At 40.9% G+C, this 27,139-nt stretch overlaps 1 protein-coding gene across 8 annotated transcripts in view; it reads left to right on the top strand.

Moving 5' to 3' along the window:
* Positions 1-2,037: 2,037 nt before the first annotated feature.
* Positions 2,038-27,139, top strand: part of lrmp (lymphoid-restricted membrane protein) — a 30,680-nt gene continuing 5,578 nt past the window's right edge. For 4 of the 8 annotated variants that reach the window (XM_079654825.1, XM_079654824.1, XM_079654822.1 and 1 more), the window contains exons 1-30: positions 2,039-2,266; positions 3,203-3,918; positions 4,392-4,499; positions 5,567-5,747; positions 7,924-7,985; positions 8,105-8,180; positions 8,670-8,828; positions 8,920-9,037; positions 9,567-9,617; positions 9,801-9,878; positions 10,115-10,171; positions 10,353-10,412; positions 11,084-11,148; positions 11,323-11,416; positions 11,834-11,980; positions 12,629-12,730; positions 13,372-13,523; positions 14,879-14,990; positions 15,888-16,131; positions 17,623-17,675; positions 20,063-20,162; positions 21,208-21,376; positions 22,264-22,351; positions 24,422-24,468; positions 24,559-24,650; positions 24,760-24,926; positions 25,717-25,801; positions 25,911-25,956; positions 26,064-26,094; positions 26,589-26,729. In XM_079654825.1, the coding sequence (XP_079510951.1) occupies positions 3,258-3,918; positions 4,392-4,499; positions 5,567-5,747; positions 7,924-7,985; positions 8,105-8,180; positions 8,670-8,828; positions 8,920-9,037; positions 9,567-9,617; positions 9,801-9,878; positions 10,115-10,171; positions 10,353-10,412; positions 11,084-11,148; positions 11,323-11,416; positions 11,834-11,980; positions 12,629-12,730; positions 13,372-13,523; positions 14,879-14,990; positions 15,888-16,131; positions 17,623-17,675; positions 20,063-20,162; positions 21,208-21,376; positions 22,264-22,351; positions 24,422-24,468; positions 24,559-24,650; positions 24,760-24,926; positions 25,717-25,801; positions 25,911-25,956; positions 26,064-26,094; positions 26,589-26,729 (3,546 nt within the window). In that variant the 5' untranslated portion in view covers positions 2,039-2,266; positions 3,203-3,257. Of the gene's footprint in view, positions 2,267-3,202; positions 3,919-4,391; positions 4,500-5,566; positions 5,748-7,923; positions 7,986-8,104; positions 8,181-8,669; positions 8,829-8,919; positions 9,038-9,566; positions 9,618-9,800; positions 9,879-10,114; positions 10,172-10,352; positions 10,413-11,083; positions 11,149-11,322; positions 11,417-11,833; positions 11,981-12,628; positions 12,731-13,371; positions 13,524-14,878; positions 14,991-15,887; positions 16,132-17,622; positions 17,676-20,062; positions 20,163-21,207; positions 21,377-22,263; positions 22,352-24,421; positions 24,469-24,558; positions 24,651-24,759; positions 24,927-25,716; positions 25,802-25,910; positions 25,957-26,063; positions 26,095-26,588; positions 26,730-27,139 lie in introns of all 8 variants that reach the window. The other 4 variants (XM_079654821.1, XM_079654820.1, XM_079654818.1 and 1 more) reach the window with 2 other exon arrangements.

Here is a 27,139-nt window from a genome sequence, read left to right as displayed (position 1 = left end):
ATAAGCTCTATTTAGCGTGCGCTTGGAAATTGGATTCTTCAGAGCAAGCTTCACCTGGAGGAAGAGGAGAAGGAGTGCAGGAGAGAACGCTCATATCCTTTCCTGAAAACATGGCACCCAGACGGACGCTATTTTGTAGAGATGTAGTCAATCAGGTTGACCAGTAAGGTGTAGCGTTTCCAAGCTCCGGAATATCTTTTGGATTAGTATCTGATCTGTTTATTGTGACAATAAGAGCACTGTTGGATGACTGTGGCTCTCAAGGCCTTGAAGTGCTACTCATGGCAACATGAGGACACGCAGCAGTGCTGGAATACCTCCTATGTGGAGCACCGGGGGGGGGTTTTAGGTGTCAGGAAGAAGAGGAATCATCAAGATGGTACTGCTGGAGCAGCTACTGAGGGTAGGTGCAGCTACTGAGGGTAGGTGCTCTCCAATCATAATGACATTGAAGCACAGAAGCACACCATGGCTGTACAAACCAATCAGCCGCAATGCAGGCAATACTTTGAAGCTCAGAAAACTACTGACAGCCATTGAGATGGTGGAAATGTAGCTGCTTCCCTTGAATAAAACGACACAATACTAATCGACTTTCTTGAAAAAAACAAGTCACAGACATCTATTCATATCAAACAAACTTTAAACAAATCGTTTTTTATTTTGCTTTGCATAAAGAAGAGTTTACAGGAGGGGTTAACTAGATGTTTGTTTTGAACAGGGCTGTTTGTTGTTTATTTGACCCATAAAAGTTCCGTGCTTTACATTATTCTTTGGGTGCCCAGTTCATTTAATATTTTCTCACAACAACATATTACACCCCTATTCATATTTCTATGAAATTGTTTATTCAACTGCGGTCGAGATGGTCTGTCTTTGGTACTCAATGAGGAAGTGGGTATTTTTTTGAATAATATCATTACAGCTATTTTCAATTTTGCATCTTTTTATACTGATAATTTGAACTAAAGACATGGAAATGTGTTCAGCAATAAAAACAAAACACAATACTGTATAGAAGGGATACAAAATGGGATGGCAAATGTATTTTTAAATGCATGTGTAAACAGCAATATGCCTTGTGAAATAATTACAGTAACATTGACCTTTACAAATTTGATATGGCATATACAATGAAATGGCATGCTAGTTGTTTACATCTTAAATTAGACCCTTGTGTCAAAATCATCAGTACTTACACTTACTGCCAGATTTAAACACCAGCTGTTTATCTCCACGCACATGTCAACTTGTCAAGGAGTTAATATTGTAGGAGAAGTTACCTTCAAAGACGTAAGACCCCGAGGTTGATATGAAGACTAAAGATTACAATTTGTATAGAATAATCTTGTACTTTCTGCAGATTAGAAGAAGGAACTATTTTACAACTTGAGGTTAAAGACCTTTTAAAAATATTTATAGATGATGGAATAGATAGAGATATTGTTTATTTACATTTAATTGTATTTGTTGGTAAATTCCCATTCATAAAATAGATGGACTGTATCCACACCACGTTTACGACACTTTCACAAAGAATTACAGCCATAGGGCACCACTATTCAAAACATTAGTAACTGTTATAAATATTTTTATTTGAAATATAACCTTTTTCTTTTCTTTTCCTTTTTCTTGTATGTGTAGTATACCTGTGTTCCCCTGACATAAACATAATGTATGATTTTCATATATTTTCTTAGGTTAAATAAGATTGAAAGTGTGTGTGTGTGTGTGTGTGTGTGTAAAGTAAATACTAATAAATTAAATAAATATTAAAGATATTCTATTCTGTTCAATCACAAAAATGTAAGTTGTCTCTTAAAAGGAGTTTGTCGGCTCGATGTAGGTGACACGCTAAAAAGGGGGATGGACTATGCTTAGTAACAAAACCGTTTTTACTTTATTTGACTTTTAAAATGTACAATACCACCATAAATATGACGTTTTCCCACCTGTAGTTTAATATGTTGGGTGTTATGTCTCCTTCCAGCCACAGGGAGGGGGTGTTAGCTTACTTTTAGCGTTGTGGACACCCACTTAAGGTTTAACTCTTTCTGTCTCGGAAGAGTGCTCTCTGTGTGGGTCTCGACAGGTGCCCAAACATTTCGTCAGATATTTGCTTCTACAAGCTAAACGAGGTTACAAACAATTATACCCTTCTTGCCAAAGCCTTTTTGAAAGACAAACGGAAAGGGTGTTTTCTTTATGCTTGGTCGTCAGGTGTTTATAGAAGATACATTTGCGTAAACGTCAGCTGTGGTAGCAGGTAGGCTTTTCATTTTGTAATGCTTTTAACACTTTTACTTTTAACACTTTTGCTGTCAGTGGGTTCTTCTTAATTACTGATTTGTCTACTTAGGATAAACAATTTTAATGTGTATTTAAACTGCAGGGGTTGCACTACGGAACATTTTACTGAAACAAATGCTCTTGTGTTTTTATTCCGTGAGTTAACTTGTCCATTAATTAGCTGCTTCACACACCTGGAGCCTAAATATGTGACGCATTCATTTGGATTTGGTTAAATGGATGAATATTTTTACATAACAAAGGCAGGATTGATAATCTCAAACCTTTTGCATGGAACAATACCTTTTATTGGACTCTGTCTTACTTTAGTTCTGGGTCCATTTTTATTGAGCTGTGTTATTGGAGGTTATAATTTGATTCCCCATCCTCTGTTCCGTCCTTCACTTCTCCTTGTTTTTCATTTCTCAACACAAGAACTACCTTCTATACCATAGAAGTTTAGAAGTAATAATAACTATTTGGCATTGGATGGAAAACTGTGATTTATATTGGGCTACTCATTATATGGATCTCAAATATTCACAATTATTCTCCCAATGGAAATGTTTTTTCTTCCTTACACTGCAGATTATCCAGCTCCTTTTATATCTAAACTTTGATTACATTTTTTTCATTTTAATTTAATTTAAAATAGCCTGTAAAATGTGGAGATGTACTGCTTTTTTATTGTATCATATTAGACTGAAGATCCTTTGGACTGACAGACGACCTTGGATTTTTTTTAAAACAGTGACGGACATTTTATAAATGATTATTTTCGATAGTTTTATGGACCATTTAATTAAGCTAGAAAAAAAGGAAATAATAATAATTTAAAAAATCAAAATAAATGTTTGTTTTAGCCCTACTTTGCATGCAGTAAAACACATATGTTCTGCTTCTCTCTCCTCAGACTTCAGCCTCTCCTCTAGCCAGGAAGCCAGCACTGCAGTCCTACCATCTGCAGCATGGAATATTACACGCCCCAGCCAAATCGTCGCCACAACCCCGTGGACAGCATATGCCGCAAACTTCAGACCATTCAGTGGCGCGGTGACAGAGAGCCCAATTCACCATTCCAGATCCCCAAACTCTCTTCCAACAATTACTACAGCCCGCAGAGTGGCCTGAGGCACAACCTGGAAAGCATCCTGAAGAAAGGAACCCTCCACAGAGATGAGGGGGAGAGGGGGAAGGGGAGAGGGATGAGTCCTGCTGCAGCTTCCCAGAGGAGCAACAAGGGTTCCTCCATCCCTCTGCCCACATCTTCCTCCCCTGCATGCAATACCCCCTCGCCAACTAACCTCACATACACTATCACTAGCACTCTAAGTGAGAGGAGAGGTGCAGAAGGGAGTGATTTAAGACACATTAAGACATGGCCAGGGCATTGTTCCACGCCCACAGGCCAATCCAAAGAGTCCCGTTACTTTTCATTCACACCCCAGACGGTGCGGCCCGAGAGCGAGAGGCCAAGCAAGAGCCCCCCCCTGTGTAGTACCATCATCCCAAACCAAGGCACCCTCTCCTACAACCTCAACTTCTGCTCAGCGGACCGTGCAAACTCCACAGAGTGGGAGCTGCCCTACCCAGCTCTGGTTGTGAAACGGCTGTCCATGGGAGATGGAGGTAGGGGGTAGCGGATGCAAAACAACTGGGAGGTTTGGACTGATGTACAGTAGGAGTGTGAAAAAAACAGATTATGTTAGGAGTGAAAGTTAATTGTTAACCTTTGAAACAGTTTGACAAATACCAGCTTATTTTTCCAGAGCTTTCAGCTACAGCTTATTAACAGATTTATGTTTATTAGCATAGCATGCTATGTAATATTGGCGACGGATGCTTTAGGAAGAATTACATTTTTTTGGAGCCAATAACTAGTTTAAAACCTACAATATTCCACTCTGTGCTTACATGTTAAAAAAAACTGTAGTCATTGGCAAAACAAGGGTTAATGGTGGGTCCAGAGGCTAGTTTTTGTAGTAGTATTTTAATAGTGGCTGTATCTTTACACAAAGTGTGTCATGTGCTTGCTTTGCTTGGCAACTTAATTCACTGCATTTATGTGTCGGTGGGCGTGTGTGTTTGATATTCCTGCTCAGGATCTTCAGTAGCCTCTGAAACCAAGGAGAATATGGCAGAAATCAGCTTAATCTGTGAGGAGAATCTGCTCGATACCATCTTCTATGCCTGTGACACCCAGCGTCGAGGTACACATACGCATACATACATACACACACACACACACTCATTAATGGTTGGGTCACACATTTTCCGAAAGAAGAATATAGCAGCTGATGACACATTTATAACTTATCATTGGGTGTAGTGTTACAGTGTCTTTTACTGTTTAGAAGACGAAAGAAATCCCCACTCACACAGTATCGGCATTGTCCGTGTCTTCCTCTTGTGCCTGCTAGAAAAAGCAATACAATATGTTCATTTGATTTCAACACCCCTTAAGTTTCCTTATCACTCCAGATCGTTTTCTTAGCATTTGAATGCTTTCTTTAAGTGAACCATCATGTGAAGTTGCTGTATGGGACGTGGTGTTTTTAAATAAGTACAGACAGTGTGGTAACTTATTATTTCTTCTGTCTTTTATTATTTTTAGGATATATTTCAACCATTTTTGAAGAGGAAGATTTGTTCTTTTCCTTTGCGTCTGCATGTGATTGCATCTTAAGTTGCTGTCTCTTCTGCTGTTTGCTGAGATAATGGGTCTAATTTTTGCTTTCTTTCCATCTACCTCGGTGATCGTCGGGTATATTGAATGCTAAAAACATTTCTCAAGGGTAATATTCAAATGGCAAAATCGAATAGCATCCAAAAATGTTGAAGTCTTTGGTTGAAAATCAAATAGAGTGATGATGCATAGTTTAATCCCACTAAAGCTGTTAAAGTATACCACATTTCTGTTTAATTCAGCTTTGATGTGTGCATTGCCAGAGGTTGAGTTTTAGTGAAAAAGGTATTTATGAATTTAAACGATTTTATAATTCAATGCATTTTTCTTGCAAGAAAGAAAACTAGTCCATTGTTTGTACTACTGTTATGATAACTGTGTGAAGGCTAACCATTTTTTTTTTTAAATGATTGAGAGATGTTTTAAACCTACTGGGGGAAAAAAAGTGAATCGTTATTATTCTGCTTCCATGGTTACTGCTGCCCTCTCCTAAACCCAAACAAAGAAAAATTGATTGAGCAATCCATTGTAAATAACCAACCCTAGGCAAAATGATCCAAGCTGTATGTCTGTGTTCCTGTGTTCTTGCAGGTAAAGTGTACGTCTCTCACATCGTGGACTTCCTGCGGCACACCACCAGCCGCAAATCAGGAGACAGCGGCCTAGAAGACCTTTGCAACATGCTCGACCCAGAACACAAGGACGTCTCCATCGACCTGGTCACGTACCATGCCGTCATGAAGGAGTGGATCGATGACTGCCGCAACAACGGGTACTGAGAAGCAGACATTTGAAATTAAGGCCTTAAAGTTCCCATGTCATGCTTTTCCGGTTATTACCCGTCCCCTTGTGTGTTATGAAGGTTTTTATGCATGTAAACGGTCTGCAGAGTCAAAACCCTCAAAGTACACCCTGTAGCGAGTAAAACTCTAACACAGAAAATACCTCCCCAAAACGCCTCGTTGGAGATACGTCACTGTCCATTGATTCTTCCGGGTATCGCATGATGTCATGCGTTACCCGGAACCAAATGGACCAATCCGTGGAGCCGTTAAGTTACGTCCGCGAAGCCGTTACGTTAAGCCCCCGCTGATTGGTCCAAATTGACCAATCCACGGACTTCCTCACACACACACTCAGTGCATGCAGCTCTGCTGATCTCTCCTCCCTGGATGCAGGCTGATAACAGACAGTTGGGATCGTGGCGAAATTCTCTCTGCAGACCCATTCTCACAGCGTTTATCCACCTTTTTCTTACTCAATATCAAGCCACACTTATTGTTTTTACTTCGGCTGTGACTTTGTGTGTGCTCAGGGTGAGTTTGGCTGTGTTTCGCTGTCGCTAAACAAGGAAACCACACCTCCACGGAGCTCAGCGCGATTCACAACATCCCGACCAATCAGAGCACACTGTGCTCACAGGGAGGGTGGGGGCTGGAGCTATTGGAGCTACAACGAGCCGTTAAAGGCAGAGAGTGAAATTCAGTGAATACACGTAGTTTAAAGAGATGCTGTATGAGAAACCAAAGTGATTTTGGAAAATTGCACAATATAAATCTATTCTAGTAGACCTCAACAATGGAATTATGATCAGTGGAAATGGCCATGACATGGGACCTTTAATTCCAAAATATTGATACCCTAGGCACATGATCTTTTATTTTAAAATGGGGATTTGTACGTGGGGTAGCTTGACGAGGGAACATTTTGGAATTTCTGAAGTCAAGATTTTGTCAGAATGTATCTAGCTGCCATGGTCTTAAGCAGACTCTGACTGTATCATGTCAGGCAGTACTTTTTCTGTAACTACAGAACATGCTGTGACCCTCCTCTTTGTTGATTTAAGATATCATTAAAACATTTGTCAGAATAGAGGATAAATCAATGGATAAGACGCAAGCTTTCTGTTGGCACTATATCTCCATAATAGTTTTTTCAACTAGAGTCCTGATTTGAATATGCAGTTTTAACAGTTGACGAACACTTTTTAGAAATGGGAACAAAAAGTGTTTCAGAGATTAATTGTTTACATTTTGTTTCTCTTTTGTTAACTAATTCTCTGACTACTATGATTGAAAGACCGCTAAACATGTTTGCTTTCTAAGCATTTGCAGTTGCAGAGTTTCTATTCCCCCTAACCTGGTATGGAAAGGCAAATCCAGCTTCACCATCTTTAGCAGTCCTGTGCTTTCCTTTTTATTCTTTCAGAGAGGCTCTGTTAGAGTTACGCAAGTAGATATTGTGTAGGTGGGTTATGCATCAGATGAGAGATTGCTGGTGAGAAAGACTCCCCCTTTAGTTTCCGCTGCGTGCATCATCATTTCACATGCTGTCTTTTGTATGAGAAGCAGTTCTGCGTCATAATCCAGTGCCCGCTGCACTTTATTCAGGTCTATGAAATGTGTATGTGGTCTAATGCTATGACTCATACTGTGTATACAAAATGAAAGTCAAAATACTTCATTATATATATACTATTATTTATTTGTTATAAATGTGGTTACATTCTGACAAACCTGTGTAAGGTTATGCATTTTGGCCATTATGTGCCTGATGTGTGGGCTCAGATAAACTGAAGGTCTTAATGGGCTGTTAGTGCAGTGATAGAGGTCCAATGTTGGTGATGAGTCATCTTGTTACTGACGGGCCCACAGGGTGTTAACTGCTGGTGAAGTCATGCTTGTATGTAAGCATGAAGTGGCTTTTCATACATTGGTATAACTGTCAAATGTGTAGGGGCTGTGCTTCAGCACTTTTTATACGATCTATGGTTCTAGACAAAAATAAACTGAGCATTGAACTCAGTGTTTAGTGCCCAATGTGCCAGGTACCAACAATTAAACAGCTCAATACATTATTACCAAAGGTAACAGCATAATGCATGACTGCCGAATCCTATCAAAAAGATTGTGATTATAATCCTGCTCATTTTCTCTGTTGTATCTAAGGGAAGACACACCAGATGAAGTCTCTCAGGAGGACTCGGTCAAATTCCGAGACAGCCTGTCAGGTGGGTGTGCATCTCATCACTCAGATGTTTGCTTTCCCCATGTTCTTGTATTGTACATCAATCTAATTTGAGTGATGCCTGGATGTTATCTTTTTTGTGTGTGTTTTGGATCTGTTTAGCAAAGAGGTCCATGTTGTTCAATATTACTTCGGGAAGCTTGGAGGCCTTTGGAGGGGAGGCGTCCAGAGCAGAATTGTAAGTAATGTACAGGAATAAGTGAGAGATCATCCATGTTTTTGTGAATATGCAATACTATTTGTTTTATTTATATTTATGACAACCTCTTCCTGCCCTTTCTCTATAAAATGTCATATAATCTATATATCTAAATAAAATAATATACTATCTGAAAGGACAAATACCACTAGGGAGATGAAGCAACATTTTAATTCATATTTTATTTTATTGTGGTTCGAGTGAACTGAGACTTTTTTTAAATAAGGCAATTTCAGCATCTACCATTAATTAAAGGCTGTTAATATTATTGCATTTTTTAAATTTCAAAATTATTCATTTGACGCACGAAATGAATATTGTGATTCTCCAGAGGATACAACATTTAGACTTTTGTTGAAAATAAAATGTATTCAATTGAGGTTACTGCTGCTGTGCCATGTATATAAATCGTGCATGTAATGGACCCTATTTAACCCGTGCCTTTTATGTGTATGTGTCTCTCCTCAGTGAGACGTCAGAGCTGGTGTGTTGTGTCGCTGACCTTCAGATGAGCAACCAAAAGCTCGAGGAGGAGATGAGGAAGATGAAGCTGGTGGTGGAGAGCATGGAGGACAGCAACCAGAAGCTGGCAGAGGAGAACGAGCAGCTACACAATCAGGCCACGGTGTAAGATGTACTTTTATGCAAAGGCATGGCAGATGTTTATTGAGGCATGCTGTGGGTTATTGACTTGTTATCTGTTGAACTTTTTGCACAGTAACCAGCAGCTGGCCCTGAAGGAGAAGATGCTGAACGAGGAGGTGGAGGAGATGAAGGCCACTCTGAACTGTAGGGAGGAGAGCAGGGCGCGCGCCTCCGCTCACAGCAAACGCGTGGTCAGTCAAAAAGAGAATACATAAAAATGTATCAAAAGGGTTTCATCTGAAATGTACTGTATTGCATTGCAGACCAAAAGTTAGGCATTAACTGTTATCCCCATTTTGGATGAAAAATGAACACACTTGGAGTTCAATGTTGCTTCTGATGGAAATAGGCATGTTCTGCCACAGAATGTATGAAGGTAAAAATCATACATGTATAATTCAATGTAGAAATGTTGTCACTAGAAGAAAAATTATGCAAGCTTTGAACAAGGCCCATTCTCTTAGCCACAGTTCACACTCCCCCAATAAAGTCTATATCCCAGATAACATTTAACACATGGAGAAAACTCATTATTTTACGAAAGGTGCATTCATTTGAGTAATGCACTTTGCAACTAACTGGATCTTTTGTAAATTCTGATCGCTGTTGAAACGAGGATATTCAGGCAGACCTTCTTACTAACGTACAGCTCAAGCCTTTTAGAATGTAATATCGCAGCAGATTTAGGACTCATTTTCATTGTTCTTATTTTGTTTGCAGGACAGAGAGAACCAGAGTCTCATTGCCAGTATTGCGTCCCTTCAGGAAGAGGTACTTCACTGATCAAAGAGGACTATTGTCAGACGAGTACACGGGAAAATCAATAACCTGATTCACAGTGAATCCACAGTACTCACCCATTCATAGATAGCCTGCAGAGAGTATTTTTTTATAGTATTTTCAAAAAAGGATGTGACCAGCAGCGCTAACCCTAACCCTTTGATGGCTCCCCAGAACTTCAGGGTCACCGTGGAGACAGAAGAGCTTCAGAGGAGGATAGCCGAGCTGCGTAACATTAACGCTGACCTTCAGGTACATCTTTACTTTGCAATTTGTCTCTGCATTATTAAAGCTCTACTAGGCTATTTTCGATTTCCTCTGTGTCCTTCTTGTTCTTTCTTTTCTCGGCCTTCAGCAATTTTGAATGTTTTTCCACCTTCCTTCCTCACAGAACAATCTTCACATTGTACATTTCTCTGGGACACATTTGTCCAACTCGCTACCATTTTACTGTGCTTTCTTTGTGTGTCTTATTCTCATGTCCTCAGGTGCAAATTCACTCTTTTGATGCGGTTGTTGGTGAAAAGGAAGCTGTGATAGTAGAGGTCAGTGCCTTTTTGTATAATGATCCAATCCCACACTCGTTATCATTCTATACATAACATGTATTGAATCCCTTCAGCAAACACTGGTTCAGTGCAAAAACCTACCAATTGCTTCCAATTTGTTGTTTCTGTTTCTCTTTTAAAAAAACGGAACTCATCTTGTGTTTTTTACCTTTTACAGAAGAGCAGACTGATAGATGAGCTGAAGTCCGCAGTGGAGGAATACTCATCCATCACAGAGGTCAGTGTGTTGAACCTCACATCATATCAATATTTCAGTTTCTAGACATCAACAACCCCCACTGGTTTGTCTTTTGATGCTCTGCAACTGCTTTAAATAGTTTCCTATGTCTTCTTTTGCTTTTAACTCATGCCAATGAAGCTATTTGATATTCTTTTTAAGAACCATTTGGTCGACTTTCTTCGTTTTGTATGACATGCCTGTACAACGGACATTAATTCCCTGATTTCCATTCGTGAGCAATAGGAAAGGAGATTTGAAAGAGTTACAGATAAAAGCTTAGCAGAAGTCAGAATTTAAAAAAAAGTGACACTTTAATAATATTATAAATGTTAACCATAAACTCCTGATAGTGATTTTATTTTTAGAAAGTGTATATAAAAGTATGGGGAAATGCTAAAAACATGTTTAAAGGTAATTGTAATTCAACACAGACGAAACATCAACTCCTACTGTAAACTTAGTTCTCTGCTGCGTCACGTTTATTGTTACTCAGCTTGTGTACGACTGGCATTTTGTCTGGCTGTGGGAAATCCAACGCCTGCTCTCGCACACAGACCTTGTAGTGGACAGATGTGTCCAAGTAGAGAATTTTAGGGAATGTAGTTTACCTCTTTAAAACCAATGGGGTTTGTACTGAGTTATGTTGGCTTCTCTGTTGTTGATTCCAGCTGCTGAGGTCACACAAGAGCAAGCTGGAGAGCCAGATGCAGATGATGCAGCCAGACATGTCTGGGTGAGTGAACCGAGAATAACCCGGGAGTGAAGGGTCTGATGTATTCACGGTTGAGGGACAACTAAGGGAATAGACGATGTTAAATAAAATGTCTCTCTAGGAATTTATGGAACGGCGCTGTAAGCTGTCTCACAAAAATGTAAAATCTTTGTTGCTTCCTACTTCTCTCCACAGGGCTGGTCTGTCCCTGTCGGTGGCCTTCAGGTTGAACCAGAGCAGCTCAGGATCCCTGCAGACAGAACTGGCTCTGGCTCAGTCACCACTGGAGGTCAGCACTCCCTAACTCTGTCTCTTTTCATCTGCTCACCTTTTCTTTCATGCACCCTGGGCTTTGATTTTTGAAAGAGAATTCATGGCCGCTTCTTCTCTGGGACACCTTTCTTGTATCAGTCAAATGGAGCCACATGTAAACTTGAATGCATTCACACTGCTTTTTTAGTTCAAACTTTATGAAATCTCAGTTAACTGTGCCCTTAGTCCCAGCTGGACTTCTGGGAAGTGTATGCCTTCAGGCAACTGATTAATCCCCTAAGATTCCCACAGCCATAGGGTTTCTCACAAATGACACACAATACAAAGCACTGTGTGAACATTAGATGCATGTGCTGTTTGCTTGTCACACTCCAGCTTCTTGCTTATAATTAGACTGATTTTAACTGTGTGTAATAATTGCCATCTCATGCAGGCCCACCATGGAGTTGACCTTTTATCCACCACTATGAGCTGTGTCTCCCCTCTGGATATGACGCTGGACAGGGAGGTGCTGCTGATGCTGCAGGGACCCAACCCGGAACAAATGGCTCGGGAGTTCAAGAACCTCCTAAATAAACTGGTGACTTTTACTTGCATATTTTGACTTGGGTAGAGAATTTGCATCTGAAAGAAAATACAATTCCATCATGTATTGTTTTGTAAGACTTTTGTGACTGTGCATGGCATCAGCTGACTTTGAATAACTATGACTAAAGAATGTTTGAAAGTTCAGATTGAAATGTCAATTTTCAACCTTTTTGCAGGGCATTTACATTTGTTTAAGACTTGACTTTAAAAATACAAATAAACACTGTTGAGTTACTGTTGAGGTTCACTTGAAGAGGCCCTATAATGCTTTTTGGGTTTTCCCTTTCCTGTAGTGTGTTATAGGTTTTTGTGCATGTACATAGCATGCAAAGGCTAAAATCCCAAAGTTCCCTCCAGATTGAGTTTCTCTCCCATGCACTTGAACATTAAAACATTGTAAACATGTCACAGTAGAAGCACAACATACAAATATGAACCAGACAATGAGCATCATAGGGCCCCTTTAATAACCATCTACTTAAAATAGGTTAGGCTCTAATATAACCTTAGAAGTGTCAGGCTAGTTTAACAGGCTTATGAATGCATCTAAATGTCTGTTTTTATCAATTATCTGGATTGTTGCAAATTATCATTTAAATTCTGGACTCCATTTTTCTTGATTTCTCTTGATACATCTCAGAAAAGGAATTTCAGAGAAGAAACCAACTCCATCTTATCTACAACTAGAGGCTTGTTGGACAACTGCGCACAGCCAGCAGGCGACCAGGACGCGGTTCTCCAGGTCAGATACACTTTCACAGACAAGTTTCAATTGTGTAGTCGGTGTCAGAATACTGCAATTGATGAAAGCTTAAGAAAAACTGCAAGTGCACAATGAACTGCTGTGTTGGTGCGTTTGAGCTTCCTATGTTTGCATTTCAGATCTGAAAAAGGCCGTCTCCATCTAAAAAATATAATAATGATGAAATAATGTTGTGATCTCCCTCTACCTGTAGCATTTGTTCTCTCGATCCACTCTCTTCTCTTTCGCACCCACTATCTCTCCTCTCCGGAGAATTCTGACTTATATAACTCTCCAACAGGCCCCATCCAAGCAGTGTTGTTAGTCAGTGTGTTGTACCATGAACACAACCCACTCCCCTCACTCCAACTTTCTCTATCTCTCAGTCTCTCTCTTTTTCTCTCCCCCCTCCTGCATTGTGGCCACTCTGCATTCATTAGCCACGTACTGGCATACAACACTAAACATAGCAAATGAGACCGAAATCATTAGCGGAGTGGAGCTGCACCAGTACCAGTTAGTCTTATGTTGGTTGTACGTCGTGCCATTTTGTGTCAGTTAGTGGTGAAAACCTTTTAGAAGCGTTAAAGACCCCTGGCTGTTCAGGCCGTGCAGCTGACCCCGGACTTTTGTTCCCGCAGAAGGTGCAGGCCGAGCTGGACGCGAAGAGGGAGGACTGGGCCCTCAGCCTGGACCAGCTGGCCCAGTACACAGACTCTCTGGAGAAGGAGCTGATCAAAATGGCCAGTAACATGAGGAGGTCCCGCACTGAGATCCTGCACCTTTCAGTCAGGTGAGCGAAGCTTTGTCGCCTGATCTCTCTCTGTGGGTGTTGAAATCAAGGATCTGTAGGAATGTGAGTGATTCAGAATCTGGTGTAAGAGCAGAGGAAGGTAAAGGTAAGGCACCAGAGGAGGAGAGAAGAGAACTGATTGCTGGCTAATGAAAGACAACTTTTCCACATGGCAGGAAAACCTTTCCTTGAGGATGAGTCACTCTTGTGCTGCTGTGATCTCATTGGTTGATTAAACCCTTGTAGGCAGAGCTTAAAAATTCATTTTCTGGCTAAGTAAGGTAATACTGATGCCACTGAAGAAGAGGAATGAGTGAAAAAGCTAGAAGCCGATTAAATCTAGCAATGTAATTACTAACTTAAAAGAGATGCAGTCTAGGCATAATTAGGTTAACTAGTTAGTCTACCTTAAGATAAGCCACTGCTGATTATTTTCATTATTGATTTATCTGCTAATGACTTTGTTGATAAGCGCCTGAGCTTGTCGCTTGTATTATCCTTAGAGCTGGAGATCTAAATTAATCTATACAAATATGTTATTTTATGCAAACACTAAAGTTTTCTTCTAGTTTGAGTAGATTTTCCTGTCAATCTCCATATTTCTAAAACGTAACATTAACAACACCACACATCAGATCACTGGACATCTCCACTCTCCAGTGCTCTGTCTCAGTTGGCCAGTCAGTTGTGCTGAGTGGGGGAAAGACCTTTCAATCATCCTGACCTCAATGACCCCAAAGGGCCCGCCTCACTAGGTATGGATCTATGCCAGCCCTTTGGCCATGCATGTGTGTTTCTGTTTGAGTGTGTGTTCATGGAGACGGCCATCCCCTTCTGATATATAAGGGAGTTACTGAGGTACAGCATGAGACCAGAGAAGGGGAACTGGTCAGGCTGTCCATGCTGGATTTACTGGTGCTTAGTTGCCAGGGTGAACTCATTAAATACTGTTTGGTGGGAAAAGAGAACTGCAGAGGGCTCATTGTAGATTTGACCCTCCTACTCTGAACAGTGTGTCTTAGCCCAAACACTCCAGAGTCAGACTGGACTACAGGATCAGGGTTTTGTTGAAGGACATATTGGGGGTTCTGTGAGATTAGAGGGTCCGTCTGGATCTACAAAACGGTGGAGTAAAGAAACCGTTACCGGGCCAGTCGGAGAACTGGCGGTGGTCACCCTGGGCAACAGAATGGGACACTGCATGGGCCTGCGGATTGGGTACAGTATGTCCACTGTACTCTCTTCTAGGGTCTCTGCTCATCTAACTCCCCCTGGAGAGTTAACAGTGCTTTTGACACTAAGAGTCTTTCCTCTACATTTTGTTTTAATTCACACTTTTGTTTTGTTGCATGCAGGGTGCAGGAGCAGGAGAACCAGAAGCAGCAGCTTTGTGAGGAGCTGGAGCAGATAAAGACACCTCAGGACAGCAGAGAGGCCTCATGCCAGACACCTGCACCAGAGGAAGAGGTCAGAGAGAGAGAGAGGAAGGATGGGAGGGCTGGGTTATTGGGCTTCAGTCTATCTCTTATAAACAGCAGCAGCCTCATTCTTCCACCATTGTTAAAAGTTGTATTTCGATCTTAATCTGTAGTCACCGTACATTATTTTTAGAACATTCAATTAACTTTACATTGTCTGGGAGGTGAAGGAGTTTCACTTGTACTTGTTTTGAAGGTTTACTGGCAGGAAAGCCTTATCATATCCAGTTATTTACATGTGTGTTTTTGTATGTTTGTAATTTGGATATTGGTTTGCTTAGAGAGCAGTGAGAGAGCTCCCACTGTATTCAGACAGATGGAGTCTCTGATGGAGGAGAGTTGAGTGTGAGTTGGCGGCTGAAGTGGACATGTGCACCCACACATAAACGCAGAATTTAGATGCGACCACACACCTACGCACTGCTTCTCGAACAAAATGCCCTGACACGCGCCTCAACATTTCCATTACATCACTATTGTTTTACTGCAAAACACAAGGAGCTTTTTCAGTTCTTACTGAAGTCATTTATTCAGTTTAGCAAGTTTGTTAATTGTTAATCAAGAAATGTATGAGTTGCTTTGTTTTATTTGAATGTCACATTTGTTCATAAGTCGTATTAGCTGAGATTTGTTCAGAAACTGCTTTTGTAATTGTGTCGTGTCTGTTGGAAGAGATTGACTTTTTAATTTGATCCTTTTAATTTGATGCCACTTTCAACTATGGTGTCTGTAACCGCTGAACTGCAGCCCTATAGTTGCACTTTTCAACAGTGGAATTCGTTATGGTGTTGCTTTAGCAGGTTTTGTTGCATTTGGTGAGGTGTGTTTTTGTACATTTCACTGATTCATTTAGACCCTGTCTTTCCCGTATCTTTTTTGTGTTTAGCCTGGAGATGACTTGGACTGGGATGAGGAGTTCGCCCTTCAAGATTTCCTGAAGAACGAGTTGGCAGAGAGGAACTGCAAAGAGCAGGGAGGGCGAACAGAGAGAAGCGAGGAGGAGGACGGGGAGGAGAGGTGGACGGTGGTGGACACAGCTGGAGAGGGGGAAGTGAGGGACACCTCCACTCCGGTGTCTGCCCTCTCTGGGAGGACGCTGCCTCGAAACGGAGCAGCAGAAGAGAGTCATGGTAAGTGGGGCACAAAGTTGGACAAAACAACCATCAGCCAACATCCATCAGTTCGACTTCCATTCAACTATTTATAATTATTCGTAGTGAATCCTTGAAGAGTCAAATGGTTATACTGAAGTTTTTGAATTGGCTTGTAAAGATTAAATCTTCAACTGTATCAGGAAAGTTAAGAAGTGAGGAGCCTTCATTGAGCCTTTTTAAAATCCACTATGCACGATAATTAGCCCAGAGCTAGCTGCAAACTCATAAAGCCCAGCCAAATATGGATAAATATAGTTTCATGTTTTTGTAGCCCCATTCTGACCCCAACTCGCCCGTTCCTAGTTTTGGATCCAAATCAGTCGGAACAAGCCTCATGCAACAAGAATGTGAACTAATGCATCCTTTCTTAGCATGAGAATTTTGAGACCACACTTTTATCCCCATTCCTAGCTGTAGATCATGCGTCTGTGCGTACACTGAACATGCCTGTCCCACTCTATTGATAGCTATAAATATACAAATGTGCAGATTTTTCTGCATTTTGCGAAGTTCTTCACAGGATAAGTATTTTAGGTGAAAACCGTTCCAAAATGTAGTTATCATCTTTGTGTGTTGATTTGTATCTGTGTGAGAAATAATGGATTATCCCCTTGTAATCCATGGGAGTCACAGGGCACTCAGCCACCCTTGAAGCACCAGCGCAGTACACACACTCACCCACTGTAGGTGTGTGTATCCCCACATTGGATACACACACTCTGAGGCCCTTGGAAGTAGACCCATGCCTTCTATGGTTGCTGTGGCCCTGGTCTTATTAAGGTTGTGAGCGTGTGTGTGTGTGTGTCGACACAGTATGTGAAATCCTCTCTTCCTAAAGGTCCTTGTATGGCCAGGTGTACGACCGGTCTGAGGCCACGAAGTGAGCCCAGTAATCCCCCCCCCCCCCCAATTCCACTGCCTGCATGAGTAGCTGGCAGGCAGAGACAGAAAACTAGAGTGTGAATGTAGTCATTAATGCCACCTTAGCCATGCATGGTATTTTAACCTCTTCGCCCCTCCCTCAACTCAATCCCTTGCATAATGGACGGTCTGCCCTTTTATGGTCAAAGGTGGGGTTGCTTTTTGAACCCCCTTATGTGAGGTTGGCCCAGACCCTAGGGGTTTTTAAATCCTCACTGAAGACACACTTCTTCTCTCTGGCCTTCTAGTCAGAGCTGAGTACGACACCTGACATTTCCCTGTGTTTTGTTTTTATATTTCTCTTGTAAATTATTGTCTTTTCTTGTTATTGTAGTATTTATAAGTGTTTTTATTACATGTACAGCACTTTGGCTCGACCAAAAATCGTTTTTAAATGTGTTTTATAAATAAAACTTGATTTAGTCTAATTGGAGAAAAAAAATGTATTTAATGAACAGGAGCTATGTTTTGTCCTTTTTTAACCTAGTCCATCCTCCTTTCACTGTTCATATTCGAAATTGTATTGTTGTCTTCTTCCTGTTACAGACTCTGCAGCCTGTACTGAGTCAGAGCAAGACTTGGATGTCCAGTCTATGCAGGTAAATTAAATTGTGGCATTTTCTTTCATGGAATTATGTTTAAGTGTTCTTGCAATGTGTTGGAGATTGTGCCTTAAATGAAATGTTTGTATAATCCTTCATTGATTGAGGATAGCACCAGAACTGACCTAGTGGAAACCCATGTACATTTGGCTTAGTGCAGTGATAACAGGGATATGTGAAATTGTCCTTGTAAAGGAATAAGGCATCTCATCTATTAAATAAAATGAACGATCTAGAAAATAATTGGCCATTGTTGACTGAGAATGTCAATACAGACAACAGGAATGTTTAGCTGCCAGGTGTGTGACGGTCATGGGAATGTAACTGTCAGCAGGAAGCATGACGGTACCAAAACAGATTTGGTGCTTGAGTTTCATTTGGCACACAGCTCTTTTCTTGGTATTGTAATAATCCACTTCCTTTTGTTGTCAATAACAACTTTGGTTGGGTGACTGGAGCGAACTTTATGCTCACAAACCAAACTGCTGAGGATTTATTTTATACTGATGTTTTGGTATGAAAACTAGCTTGACACTTCGCCCACACACATTTTACTCTGCTTTCTTTATTTCTTTTGTAACACCAATGCAGTTTTTGCAAATGTAGAAGTCGTTAGTTCTCACACTTTTCCAAATTAAATCTTTGAGGGCAAATTGAATACATTTTGGATGAAAAAATTATTAAAGGTCCCATTTCATGGCCATTTCCACTGATCATAATTCCATTGTTGAGGTCTACTAGAATAGATTTATATTGTGCAATTTTCCAAAATCACTTTGGTTTCTCATACAGCATCTCTGTAAACTACGTGTATTCACTGAATTTCACTCTCTGCCTTTAACGGCCTCCCTGTGAGCACAGTGTGCTCTGATTGGTCGGGATGTTGTGAATCGCGTTGAGCTCCGTGGAGGTGTGGTTTCCTTGTTTAGCGATACACAGCTAAACACAGCCAAACTCATCCTGAGCACACACAAAGTCACAGCCGAAGTAAAAACAATAAGTGTGGCTTGATATTGAGTAAGAAAAAGGTGGATAAACGCTGTGAGAATGGGTCTGCAGAGAGAATTTCGCCGCGGTCCCAACTGTCTGTTATCAGCCTGTAGCCAGGGAGGAGAGATCAGCAGAGCTGCATGCACTGAGTGTGTGTGTGAGGAAGTCCGTGGATTGGTCCATTTGGACCAATCGGCGGGGGCTTAACGTAACGGCTACGGGGACGTAATGTAACGGCTCCACGGATTGGTCCATTTGGTTCCGGATAACGCATGACATCATGCGGTACCCGGAAGAATCAATGGACAGTGACGTATCTCCAACGAGGCGTTTTGGGGAGGTATTTTCTGTGTTAGAGTTTTACTCGCTACAGGGTGTACTTTGAGGGTTTTGACTCTGCACACCGTTTACATGCATACTGTAAAAATCTTCATAACACACAAGGGGACGGGTAATAACCGGAAAAGCATGACATGGGACCTTTAAAATTGGGTGTCAGTAGGAGGAGTGTGCTTCCTGTGCAAACGTTTCCTTGTTTTGTGTTCAAGGATGCACCAACATATTAAAATATGCTGTTTCAAGTGACTTATACCAGAATATCCTCAAATGCACAAGGAGGGTTTCTAACATCCACTGCCCCTTAATAGACATATCTAAAGTCTGAGTTATAAGGGTCTTTTATTACAATATAAATGTTATTTTGTATCTTCTTCCCTCTCTCTGTTTTTCTTTCGAGCTTTCGTTCCTTTGCCTACCAAATAGCTCTCTTCACATAGCTCTCTTCACATATCTTTATTTGTAGCCTTTGCAAGTGCTGGCACTATCAGCTTCCTTATTCAAAATTAAATTAATAAAACCCTTCACGTCACACTCGGCGGAAAGGTACAATTGCTATAATATAAAAAAGAAAAAACGACATTGAATAAAAGTGCCAGGTAATTTTTTATGTAAAGTAATGAAGATGAATTCAAAACGGCAAGGAGCATGCAGGTGCATTCACTTCAAAAAAGCTAAAATCCTTAAAGTACTACGGTTTAATGGCCGATCTTTGTTTGCTTTCACACTTTCTGATCTTGGATGTTATGCATTCTACTTCCTTGCAGTGAATCTAATTTAAACACTCCTTTCTTGCTGCAGTGAATAAGAAAGTATTTGTTGCTTTTGAATTCCTATGAATAATTTGGACGTCTTTCCAACTGCCACTGACGGACAGATGCTTTGTGTTCTCTGTCAAAAGAAAATATATTGCAAAAGGAGTCAACAAAATCTGAGCAGCTGACAAAGATTTGTTTCTACTGAGTGATTCTGGGCCTGCTGTCTCTGACATGGTTAATGTGTGTTGCTGATTTGATCCTTTCGCCCCTTTCCTTTCTTGAATGTTTGTGTGTTTTCAGGAGCAGGAAGCGGTGCCATTGAGCGCCCACTCACAAGCTGTCGGCATTAGAAACCCAGAGGCGGATGCTCCTCCTGATCTGTCCCACTCAAAGAACAACAGTAAGACCTCCTCCCTCTGTCTCTCTTTCTCTCGATTTCTCTGAATGCCTATACACTCTATGTGGCTCACACACTACTGTTCTGTTTAACTGTCTCCCCCCCCAACAGCCTCTCTACTCTGTGCAAATACAACTTTACAAAAGAATGAGTCATTTCCTGACTCACTTGGTATTTTAGCTGTTTGTTTAGATGAGCGAAGACTTGCTTGGAAAAGGTCAAACTCTACCAAAACCCACAGAATGAAAATCGTTTTTTATTGGATTTTTGTTTTGGTTATCCAGAACTACATTTATAAAGAGATGTACTTCATGAATACATTACTGCAACACACACTGGAAAAGTTAATTAGTGATATATTTGTGTTAAAGGTCCCATGTCATGGCCATTTCTACTGATCATAATTCTATTGTTGAGGTCTACTGGAATAGATTTATATTGTGCAGTTTTCCAAACTCACATTGGTTTCTCATACAGCATCTCTGTATAGTATGTGTATTCACCCTCTGTCCTAACGTTACGTTACGTCACTATACCCAAGAAGTAAATGGAAAAAGAGAAATCTCCAACGAGGTGTTCTGTGGCAGCATAGACAGGTATTTTCTGTGTGAGTTTTACTCTCTACAGGGTGTACTTTGAGGGTTTGTGACTCTGCAGACTGTTTACATGCAGAAAAAGCAACATACCACACAAGGGGATGGTTAATAACCAGAAAAGCATGACATGGGACCTTTAACTGATTTCTGCTTTTTGCATATAATGAATATTCACAGAAAGGACAAACATTTTTCAGAAGGATATTCATAAAAAGACACAAATAAATGAATAAAACACACAAAGCATTAGGTAATAATAGACAGGGCTCAAATAAAAAAATAAAAAATGTGAATACATTTAAGTAAAAAAAGAAAACCATTTGCATGCAGGTCACACTGAGCTAGTGTTTTCTGGTGTTGTCACTCTGGGAAATGTATTATTACAGCAGCTTATTAAACACCACCATGTTACACAATACTTCACACCAATATTCTTCCTCTTGTTTACACAGATGGAGAGGCTCTTGTGACTGAAGAGTCTCCCTCCTGTGATCCAGCCCAAAATCAGAGCAGCTCACCTGAACAAGAACCAACAGTCCCACCAAGTAATACCCCTCCCACAGAAGTTCCTACCGACAGCACAACACCTGGACCAGATGAGACCATTACCCAGACTGAGAGGTGAATGAAGAAACATTTTGAATTCAATGCACATGAGCAGAGTATTAGACTGATACTCCAGATTTATTCAAGTATAGGATATCACAAAACTGGTTTATTACACTAACTTGAGAAGAGTGGTCAAACATTGAATAATCCCCCTCTATATGTTCTATAATAATTTATAAAGAGAGAGGGAGCGAAAGAGGTGATGCAACAAGTTTTTCTCAATATCCACAGTCAGTCATTTCCCCATGATACATCTGACGTTATAATATCGGACTGACAAAACAGGACTTTGCAAAAACAAAGAAGGCAGCAATGGAAGGTAAAAAGGAACCGGAAGTTTAATCACAACAGACTGTTTTGTACCTGGAGACCTGGTTGTTAATTGGCAATAATTACGCAATGCAATGGTTAATGTAGACAATTAAAAAGAACCATTTACTTTATTGCACCTACATACAGCAGACACCTGTTCAATCCCACCTCCTAAGGTGCACCAATCACAACCTTCCATAGTCAGGAAACTGACTCTACCTCACAGCCTCACCCCGCACCCCGACTCATTTTCATACCAATGTGAAGTTTCCTTGCTATATAATGATGTTGATTGGTGTGAGCCACAGTTGAAGTCACCCTTTCGAAGTTTTGTCATTTTCATATGGCTTGTACCACATTTGCTAGTCAAATGGGTGTTTTCCTTCTCTGTGGGAGGAGTGTGTTGTTCTGCAGCCGTGCTTTGCATATGCACAGTCCACCTACAGAGATACAAAGGTTGTTCCTCATCTCTCTTACCATTGCATACTGTAACTGCTGTTTCATTATCGGTAGCAAGTGCATGTCATGCATACATCAAGAATGTGAACATGGCAAGTGCTTGACCTTTGACCTTCCGCTTTGTTTAGCACCCAGCCTACCAGTGAGGACCACAGGGAAGAAGAAGAGAAAGAAGGAGAGGCGGACCCGAGCACAGGAGACATGAGTCGTACTAAGGTCAGTAGCAGGGAGGACTTGTTTTAATGCATAAGGGAATGCAACTTCCTCTATTCTCTTCAGCACCAGCTGCACACTGCTTCCCCTTCCTCTTTCTCTTACTCTCTGCCACCTTGTATTTCCTAGCTGAGTGAAAGGAGGTGTGTTTTGAAGTAAGAAGGGTTTCGGTGTGCAGGGTGGGTGCAGGGTGGGGGCTGGCTTTCCTTCAGAGAGGCTGAGATGGAGTCTTCCCCCTGGGCAAGGAGGAGAGGTCAGATTTACAATTAAGGCAAATATCGCAAATTCAGGCAGCCATCATTTTACTGACTGCTCAAGCTTTCTTTGGGAGGATTGGTTATCTGATTCTCTGAACTATCTTGCCAAAGGAGGCAAGTAATATATGCAAAAGGTGAGAATTTAAGGAATTGAATTATTGCCAAGTATTATTATCAAGTTAAAATGCTGAATGTTGAAATGCAGTTGGACATAGCACTTTAGAAACCTTGATAAAATATTTCGAAAGAGCATCCGGTAAGAAAAGGTTAAAGGATGATGCTATTTACATTTTTATCTTATTGAACTTATTAGAAATGTTGTTGATTTAAGGTGTCCAAAAATGACATGAACAAATGTCATTCAAATGTCAGTACACACTTTCATTGAGTTTGAATAGCACTCCAAAAACAGAATTTTTGTTTTTGTTGTAAAATTATGTGATAAGGTCCAATTTTAAAGCGATAAATGTTTAGCATAATGCTTGGAATAATTAATACATTATCAAAATTGTTGTCACTGATTGTATCAATTAACCAATGTCATAAAACCAGTTAAATAAAAGCAGAAGTATGTTGTCAAATAAATGACCTTGATGTTTAAAGCCTTTTAGCAAAGGCTTGGACACAGTGGCTCCTCTCTCTTATCCAATTAGTGTTCACACTGAGTTGTTTTGACGTGTGCTCCATGCAGTTGGATCTGCTTCATGGTAATTATGAGCAGCCTCAGATGGGCTCGCAGTGTTTTCATGTCAAAGCCAAGGCCTGCTTGTGTTGTGATGCCTTCGGTCTGGTTTGCATCCTGCAGAGAAATTGATCAGCTTGGTCTATTTAGCCTCCCTACCTGCTGCTGGACTGCCTCCCTGCGGGGAGACAGTCTGAGGGAGCCAAGAAAGGCATGCTTTGACTCTTTGGGGGTGTTTTGTGCGTCAATAAAAATGCAGTTTTAAGCTCATATCAGCCTGGTCCACAAAGGTTTTCAGCCATGTCGAGGTGTTTGTTTTTATTTTATCATTTCAATTTGCATTTCCAGCAAAGAAAAGGAGTTTCTTATTATCAGAAGCATTTGGATAAATTCAAATAGTCGTTTTACTAAATGGAAGATACAGTTCAGAATAGGACTTCCTCCTATATTGATGCTGGATGGTACACTGTATAGACACAGGGCAAGATGTCACACTCTAATACAATCTGGTGCATTATTTTTCTTATGAAGCTTTACATATAATTTTAAGTCAAAGCTCATAAAGAATGTGTTGGCTTTAAATCAGTTCACATTAATGCCTAGAGTTAGAATATGTGTTTTATTTAAAATGACATTGAGGTCTTCTTTGGTTTTATATTCAGTTTAATAGCAAGGCAGCTCCCTTATTCTGAAGTGTGTTAACAGATTCTCACTCATTACACAATATCCCATTGCATTGCTCTGAGCGATCACCTTGCTCCATTGTGTGTATTTGTGTGAGTGTTTGTGCGTGTGTTCATGTTCACACCACTATGTGTAGCACGCAGTCCGCCTCCACTACTTAGCACTGTGCCAGTGTTAACGTGTTCCAAGCACCCCTCTCAGCAACACACACACTTTTGCAGAGCTGCAGGGCTCTCCATGAAGCAACACATTATATAAGAGATCAGTCCAAGCTTTCTCTTCCACACACTGTACAGCTTAGATATCAGTCCACTGCCATGGGACAGGTACGCTACATGTGAATATGTGTGTGTCTTTTAATCATTGACCATTTCTTGGGCAGAAAAACTAGCTCCAAGGCCACCTGTATTTTTCTCACACCCCCCTCCTCTCCCTACTTCTGCCCATCAGAGCCCGAGCCAGGACCAGTCTGCAGACAGATCAGCAGCCGAGGACAGGTGAGTGGTTCACAGCGTCATCATCCAACAGCAGCAATTACTCTTGATTGTATTAGTTTTTACAAATGGTGTATTATGTGTGTGTTCCAGCACGTGTCTGCTACCCGTGTTGGTTGAAGAGGAGGAGAGTGTGCAGGACGGTACAGCAGAGGTGGTGCCAACAGTATCTGCCAGCATGGAAGGTAGGGATTCGTGAAGATGAAGCGAGATATTTCTTAAGCTGACTGTTTGTTTACGCCTTCTTGCAAGCATGTGTAACTTTGACCACCCACACACCAACTCTCCTTCCAGAGACTGACCGGTTCACCAGCAGCTCTCCTCAGTCGGGATCGTCCGTCACACACGCCAGCCAATCGGGGAGTGGCGTTGGCAGCGTGACCTCTGACCCCTGCAAATCTGAGGATAGTGCAGCCAAAAAAGACTCCCTCCCCCTCGGTGGCAAAAAAAAGAGGGAACTGGTAAGACCTGCTTTACTGCCATTTATCCTCAACTAAGTGTTTTCACATAGAAATTTGAAGTTATTTGCCTGACTACTGTCGAACTTGCCCATTGTTTGTGTGTAAATCAGCGTCATTATAAATAAGTTAGTGTTTTTTTTTATCAGTCCTCACATTAGGTAAGGTATAGTAAATACTACCAGACCAATAATGGAGTTCTCAACTGATTTTGTAGAACAATCAATTTATAGAAGTTTGGTAACATTTGCCGCACACAAGTATGGCGATTTACAAATGTGGACATTAGTTTGGTTCCCTTTTTTCATATTTTCTTCGTAATGCATAATGTTTTCTATTCTGTATTTTTTTTAAAAGAAAAAAAGAACCGGTTCAGAGCAGATTTGGTCAAACACCAGGATCAGGCCTAACGGAGTGGGTGTTATTCAGATTAAATGTCCTTGTAAGTGATGAAATTGTGCCAAAAGTATCTGATTTCGCATGACTCGTCAACCTTAACAGAAATGCTGTCTTTCCAGCTATGTGAGTGTGCGCATGGAAGAGAGGAAGAGGGAGTGCATAGTTTAGGCTCCACTCAGGATCAGATTATTCCGAGTCAAGATCCAACTGCACTGCCAGTTTGTGTGATTCATCACTTTTCATCTTTAATATGTAAAAGCTGTTGAACAAGTAGGGAGTGAGTGAAGGGAGCAGTATGGATCTTAAGGGGAACGGGAGCATGGAGGCATCAGTGTCAAAGGGAGGTCAGGAGGTGAAGCAGAGCGAGGCAGTAACGTGTGTCGGGGCCCTGCAGGAGCGGGAAAGCAGCATGGAGGTCATCGAGGAGCGCAAGGTTCAGGAGGACCAGAGTAAGAGCAGCGTGGCCACGGACAAAGGATGTATGTGTAAAACTCTCCTATCCTTATTATTATATTTATAATTTACTACCTTTCTTTTGATTGGGTCTTTTTGTGCCATTATTTAACTGAAAATCATTTCCCTTTCTAGCTGATATGTCGGGAAGCAGTGGTACCGCCATGGCGGACAAGAACAGGTAAGACTGAATAGTAAAACAAGTTGACTATTAAATCCATAACCATTCAAATACATGTAATCAGATTTGTCCTGTCAATGAGTCCTCATTGCAGTTTCTTTATCCAGCAGCCTGTCGCCTAATGACAAGGAGATCGAGGTATGTACACAACTAGAACTAGGAGATACTTTTGTGACCATTTCTTTGTCTTGTTTGTCTGATGTAGGAATTCTCATTTTGCATAATTCTCTTTAAACCTTTGTCGGAATTAAATGTGCATAAATCTGAAATATCTAAGTACAAATTTAGCTTGCATGTTACTAAGGTTGCACTTCTCTTTGAAACCCATACAATAACTGTACACTTTTGATTGAATAATTATCAGAAATGTAAAAGCAGAACTTGAAAGAGTATTACTTTATTCATGTGTTGTGAGAGTTTTCTACAGGGAAGTGCAGGAGTTTAATGGTATTTATCTGATTCGGCTTCACCACCAGCACAATAATGCTTTCTTTCATGTGGGATTTCTTAATCAAACAAGGAAATGTTCCAACTGTTTATCTTGTCTGCTAATGGCAGGAAATACAGAACACGTGCAGCAGGCGTCCAGCAGCAAGTGCAAAACGTGTCAAGTGAGTTTTCCATGTTTTCAGGCGGACTTCCAGCGCCTGGCGTTGGGTTTCAAGTGCGACATGTTTACCCTGGAGAAGAGACTCCGGCTGGAGGAGAGGTCACGTGACCTGGCTGAGGAGAATGTCCGCAAAGAGATCTCCAGCTGCCAGGGCCTACTGCAGGTCAGAATGCAAAAGTGTGCAATTTACCAGCTCTCTGTGGATGAAGCACTTGTTTTGCTCCAACACCTTACAAAATAAGAGTCATTTATTTACATGTATACAGTCTTAGGAGGGAGGACTCTTCACGTTGTGCTGGTTGCCCAATGAATAGCACAGCACCTTCTTAGAGTACTCCTGCATACTTTTTTTTTTTTCAAGTAAACAAAGTTAAGCATAGTAAAGACTTTTATATATTTTTTCAAATATATTTTTTGGACCAGTTTGAGGCTTTTATAGGGACATGATTTGAAAAGGAAAGATGACATTAGATGGATTCCAGGCCGGATTTGAACCTGCACAAGATTGATTTGATACTAATTATCTTCAGTGGTTTTAATCTACAGTCATTTTTGGCTGTTAAAAAAAAGAGT

Source organism: Notothenia rossii, assembly GCF_949606895.1.
Source record: "Notothenia rossii genome assembly, chromosome: 10".
In the NCBI taxonomy this organism is placed as follows: Eukaryota; Metazoa; Chordata; class Actinopteri; order Perciformes; family Nototheniidae; genus Notothenia; species Notothenia rossii.
The sequence above is the reverse complement of the archived record's forward strand: the minus strand, read 5'-3'. Positions and strand labels throughout refer to the sequence as shown.